This window comes from Otolemur garnettii, unplaced genomic scaffold, assembly GCF_000181295.1.
Source record: "Otolemur garnettii isolate 467f Iridium unplaced genomic scaffold, OtoGar3 scaffold00178, whole genome shotgun sequence".
Classification (NCBI taxonomy): Eukaryota; Metazoa; Chordata; class Mammalia; order Primates; family Galagidae; genus Otolemur; species Otolemur garnettii.
Genome location: NW_003852573.1, coordinates 3,190,391 through 3,196,536, shown reverse-complemented (window position 1 = coordinate 3,196,536; position 6,146 = coordinate 3,190,391). Strand labels below are relative to the sequence as shown.

General features: G+C 35.7%; 1 protein-coding gene across 2 annotated transcripts in view; it reads right to left on the bottom strand.

Moving 5' to 3' along the window:
• TATDN3 (TatD DNase domain containing 3) overlaps positions 1 to 6,146 on the bottom strand; it is a 27,716-nt gene that overhangs the window by 14,772 nt on the left and 6,798 nt on the right. For both annotated transcript variants that reach the window (XM_023519503.1, XM_003800530.3), the window contains exons 5-8: positions 3,289 to 3,351; positions 1,997 to 2,106; positions 1,778 to 1,833; positions 226 to 338 (exon numbers count right to left, since the gene is read on the bottom strand). In XM_023519503.1, coding sequence (XP_023375271.1) covers positions 226 to 338; positions 1,778 to 1,833; positions 1,997 to 2,106; positions 3,289 to 3,351 — 342 coding nt within the window. The remainder of the gene's footprint in view (positions 1 to 225; positions 339 to 1,777; positions 1,834 to 1,996; positions 2,107 to 3,288; positions 3,352 to 6,146) is intronic.

Sequence of the window (6,146 nt, the reverse complement as noted above, 5' to 3'; positions counted from 1 at the left end):
AAAAAAAAAAAAAAAAAGATTAAGACCTTTTTTAAGAGTTTTATTTTAGTTTTTACATTCAAGTCTTTGATCCATTTTCTGAGTTAATTTTTATATATATGTGAGGAAGAGACCTAAGATTAATTTTTGTAATTTAACTTGGATAGTATCACAGTACATAATAAAAGTTCATATTTTAAATTGTTATTTCACAATGCATAGATGAGTTTTAATGAAAGAATTTACCTGTTTACTTCTTATGATAGAAGGGGGAATTGAGAAAAAGTACCCATCTCTTACTCCTTCCATTGCTACAGATGGCCGGCCATCAAATGCATGCAGCAGTACCTTGTCAGCCCCTTTCAAAAACAAAAAGATAAATCAGGTTACATTTTATTTTCTGAACAAGAGGTTTTCCCATCAAATTAAACAATGGAGATCTGAAATTTTAAGTAAATGTTTGTCACTATGATGTAAAAATGAAGTTCTATGACTTCTAAAGGATGGAAATGTTACACTGTCCAAAGAGTAGGATGAAAATACAGTAAATTCTTTTCTTCAGAATTAAATTATTAAATAAAATTGAAATACAATTTAAAAAACAATTATTTAAATTTCCTGCATCATCAGACCCTTTCTGGAATTTTATGAGCTGTCAAATTATTGTTCCAAACAGGCTTTTAAACAGGCAAATTGATTTTCCTAACAAAAATGCTAGTGAAAGAAAAAATGGAGAAATAAATGACTCACAAATTCAGTAGTCAGAGTTGGCCTCACAAAAACTCCCTCCAGTCCTTAAAGGATAGCTACTCAGCCTATATAAAAATCATGCCTTCAATGATTCCAGAGGGGTTCAGTATTCATCACTGAGAAATCTATTTTTCTAGTTGCAGGTAGTTAGATTTACTTCATTATTTGACAGTATTTTTTCAAATGGTGGATGTGATCACTAGCATGTTATAACCATAAATGCATTATGAAATCAATAGGTCACAACCAATCAATGTGCATTTATACGTATGTCTGTGTATACGTGCTTTATACATACCTATATACACATACCCATACATAGACTATAAGTTTTCTTTGTGTGTATACAAGTCTGAAAGTATATTTCTGACTGTGGATGGGACTTTAAAAATAATGCTATAAGAGGGTACAAGTGAATCTTTCTAAGAGTAGAATATGAACATTTTAACACAATAACTAAGAAAATGACATGAAGGCTACGTTAACCAGTTTGATGGAAATGTTTCAAATTGTATGTGAAAGCACCACACTGTACCCCAGAAGTGCATTAATGTACATAGTTACCATTCAATAAAAATAATAATAATAATAGTAATGCTATAAGATATATTTTTACTTTAGGAACTGGTGTAAATGACAGTGCACTTTTTGTACAATGGACATAATCTGCATGATACCATCTTCTGAAGCAGCAGCCAGAAAATATATAAAATGGCGACCCATTGTGACTGCTGTGTAATTGTCCTTCTTTGTCTTGTTTTTCCATTACTTCATTAATCAGTTGACTGGGCGGATAAAGACACACAAATTCTCTAATTCAATTTTTCATTCACTTTATCCTTGCTTGATAAATACCATAATTTTTGCACTGAAAACCTTGCAAATAATAGCTTTCCCTTGCAAAATTACCTTACATGATTTCCACTTCCACTTTTGCCCCTGCCTTTCCATTTAAGAAATCAGATTAGAACATGGCTTGCTCTATGAGAAGATGGACTAGAATTGTCAATGTAAACAGCAGGCACATTTCTCTCAGGAGCCTAAATACCTTGCTCACGTAAGAGGTTGATGGTGGGTCTTCCAGCAGAGCGTGAGTGCACATTTCTGTTTAAAAACAATGAATTTCCTTTTAAGTACCCATGTGAAAGTATTATTTTTGTTCTATTAAAGTAATTCAGATGAAATACAGAGACCTCCATTTCAGGAGGATTCTGATTATCATTTAATTTACTCTATAGCTACTAACATAAAAAGATAATTAACCTACAAAGGCAAATTTAGTCTTTTGGCTAATTGGACCTGTCTGATTAGGACTTGTCTTTGCTCTTCCTTCTGCTCATCAGTGCCAGCAAATCTAGGGGAGAAATCTAGTCCAACCTATAAAGAAAAACAAAAGATATTACCTACTCATGGTTTAATGAACCCCGCAAAAGATAATATGAATCAGTGCTATCCAACAAAAATATAATGTGAGCCACATAAAAATCTTAATAATTGATTCTAGTAGCCACACTAAAATGTTAACAAAAACAGGTGGAATTAATTTCATTAATATAATTTATTTAACCTTATTTAATCCAGTATATCCAACATATTATTATTTAAACATGTAATCAATATAAAAAGTTGAGTTATTTTACTTTTTTTTTTGAAATCCACAGTGTATTTTACACTTACAGGACATCTCAATTCAGAGCAATCGCATTTCAAGTGTTCAACAGCTGCATGTGGCCACTTCATTGGACAGCACAGATTACAGATGACTGCTTCCTTTAACAGTATTTTGGCAAACATTCTATAATCTATATTCTGAATTTAAGTGTTATTCTTATCTCTTATCTTGGAATTTATTACCAAGTAATATACATATTTCATAATTATAAATTATTTAAGCAAAATACGTCCTTTAATTATAAACCCTAGCCTGTATAAAGCATATTTCTAAGTTACTTATGAGGAATTATATATATTCTTTTAACTCACTAGAAGAAAGACTCATATTTAAGCAAAAAGGAAAAAAAAGTATTTAGAAATGCTATTTGGGCTCAGTGCCTGTAGCTCAAGTAGCTAAGGTACCAGCCACATATACCAGAACTGGCAGGTTCGAATCCAGCCCGGGCCTGCCAAACAACAATGACAATTATAAGCAAAAAATAACCGGGCGTTGTGGTGGGCACCTATAGTCCCAGCTACTTGGGAGGCTGAGGCAAGAGAATCGCTTAAACCGAGGAGTTGGAGGTTGCTGTGAGCTGTGATGCCATAGCACCCTACTCAGGGCGACAGCTTGAGACTCTGCCTCAAAAAAAATTAAAAAAAAAAGAAATGCTATTCGTTTTCTCTCATTAAGATAAGCCTATCATAAGGCTTTCTATTGTTTCATCCCCAAGCTCTCTTGCTTATTAAGGAAGTAGCAACAAATTATTATTCAGCTGAATGAAGTGAATATAATTATCCAAGTCAGTTATAATCATCAATACGGAACTAAAGATTTACTGTTATATGGAGGTCATTATCTTATGGAGGTCTGGATTAGAAGTTGCCCAGGTAATGGGAATTTACCTCGCCAATTGCCAACAGCTGATCTTTGTATTTCTCGATAATGGGCAAAGCTACATCCAAATCCTGGGAGGAAGAAAGTATAATTGTTAAAATAGAAAAAGAAGAGAACTAATATTTCACAAGTACTTACTATGTGCCAGACACTATGCTATCCCGGTGCTTTACATACTTATATGTAATTCATTTGACCAAAGAACTAGGAATAGGACTATCCTTCCATAATGGTGAGTACCTCCACCTGTAAATTTGAGTAGAAACATATTCCCTATCCATTCAGGTTGTAAGAATATGTCTTTTTATAAAGATTCCCACTTCTGTTTAGGAGGTATGTGGATTTCCTGGAATACCAGAGAAAGAGAGAAGCAAGCTACCAGGTGGTCATTTTTACAAGTGAATTTTGGGGATTGCATTTTTTGTTTGTTTGTTTTTGAGACAGAGTCTCACTATGTCACCCTGGATAGAGTGCCATGGTGTCACCGCTCACAGCAACCTCAAATTCCTGGGCTTAAGCGATTCTCTTGCCTCAGCCTCCTGAGTAGCTGGGACTACAGGTGCCTGTCATAACACCTGACTATTTTTCTTTTTGTAGTTGTCGTTGTTGTTTAGCAGGTCTGGACAGGGCTTGAACCTGCCAGCCCTGGTGTATGGGGCTGGTGCCTTACTCACTGAGTTATGGGTGCCGAGCCTGGGATGGCATTCTTAAGTTTTCCTCTTCAGAGCACTACTGATTGATGAGTTTAGAAGAATCAGATGATGTCATACTTCCTTTGTGCTGTTTCATTGACTTTTTTCTTTCTTTACGTTCCTTTTTTTTTTGATAAGGTTTCACTATGCTGCCCAAACTCCTGGCTCAAGCAATCGTCCTACCTTAGCTTTCTAAGTAGCTGTGACTATAGGTGTGCCCTGCTAAGTCTGGCTTCATTGATTTATTTTTACAGTCCTGCTGGGCCTATCTGTCCTAAAGGTTCAACAACATAAACCATAAATATCACATACATGCTTGTTTGTTAACTACTGAAGTAGCTATGTACCATTAGTTCTCTTTCTGCTTAAGAGAACTTGTGAGGGTTTCCTTCCTTCTAAGAAATGGGAAAGCTAAATATAAGGAAAATTACTTCCAGACACTTTTTTAGACTACTTTGTGGATTTTGGTTTCAGCATATGTACAATGCAAAGTACTTCTATTGAGGATAATCAGAACAAGAGAGAATTAAGAAAATGGAGGTAAAGTAGATGACAGAAGAATAAGAGGAGATTTTACAATTATGCCTCTCCAAAGCAAGAAAAAGACGAAGGAGAGTGCACTGAGGTCTTAGGAATATATTCTAGTGGAACTGATACAGAGAAATTGGAGATAATGACCTTAGGTATCAGAGAAGTTGACAACAAGCTGAGTTGGTTAAACAGTGTCAGACAAAGCTTTTTCCATATCAAAAATCCAAACTGCTCTATGTCTCTGGGATCTGAAAGGACTAGAGAGGTAGAAAAAATCAGGTGGGAAATGTTGGACACTTAGAAAGTCCAAGTCACACAGAAATTGCACATCTGGATGAAGATCAGATGTGGAAAAAAACCAGGACTCTTAGAATATGTATTAGTTATGAAAAAAGCAAAACAAATTTACAGTGAGATTACCTCAACTCCTAATGGAAAAGATCTAGAAGTTTGTAGCAAGTAAAGGATGATAAATAGAAATTAGTAGAATATAATACTTATTATTTAATACATACATTTGTGTGTGGTCTTTATCATTTTATCTAAGCAGACACAAACATATTTATAAGGATATTTATAGCTCTATTTCTGACCCAAGTTATATTCCCATTTCTCCCATAAGTCTCAAGTTCTTTAATGGCTAGTGATTTCATTATTTTTCTTAAAATAAGATCCTATACTGCTATATCTTAAGACTGTGAGTAAAACTAGTACATAATTATTCACAATTTTTAAATGAGGAAATTGACACTTGGCAAAGTTAAGTAACATGCCCAAGATAAGAGAACCAGTAGGCCAGGTTTCTCTGACTTCAAAGCCCATGCTGTTTCTACCATGTTGCTGAAAGAAGAAAGGAGGAAGGGAGGCAAAATAGGAGGGAGGAAAACAGGAAGGAAGGGAGGGAGGGAGGGGGAGAGGCAGGGCGGAAGAAAGGAAGGAGGAAAGAAGGCAGGCAGGCAAAAGGAAGTGAGGAAGGAGAGATTTATTCGACAAATTCTAAACAATTACAATAGCATTTTTTCTTTTATACAGAAACCTTGGCTTAAGATTCTTTTAATTAAAGAATAAATTTAGTCTTCAGAACCTTTAGAACAGGGCTGCACCTGTGGCTCAGTGAGTAGGGCGCCAGCCCCATATACCAAGAGTGGCGGGTTCAAACCCAGCCCCGGCCAAACTGCAACAAAAAATAGCTGGGTGTTGTGGCAGGCGCCTGTAGTCCCAGCTACTTGGGGGGCTGAGGCAGGAGAATCGCCTAAGCCCAGGAGCTGGAGGTTGCTATGAGTTGTGACTCCACAGCACTCTACCAAGGGCAATAAAGTGAGATTCTGTCTCTTAAAAAAAAAAAACAAAAAAACCCAGACCCTTTAGAATAGGGGTCAGGTATTAAACAGAAATGAGTGAAGTGGGGCAACTAGAGACAGCAGCCACTTGAGAGCATGCTCTACCTGCAGGGGTAGCAGATTGTGGCCAGGGAATGGAGTTCATTGCAGTTCACTGTAGTTCATCCCTAGTGCCTAAACTGAGCCTGGTAATAATATTTATTGAATAAATGAATGAACTGATTACAAAACATGCCATAGTATTTGTGTGATACTAGGCAATTCAATTTATTAGCCAAGTTAATTTTTTTTTTTTTTTTTTTT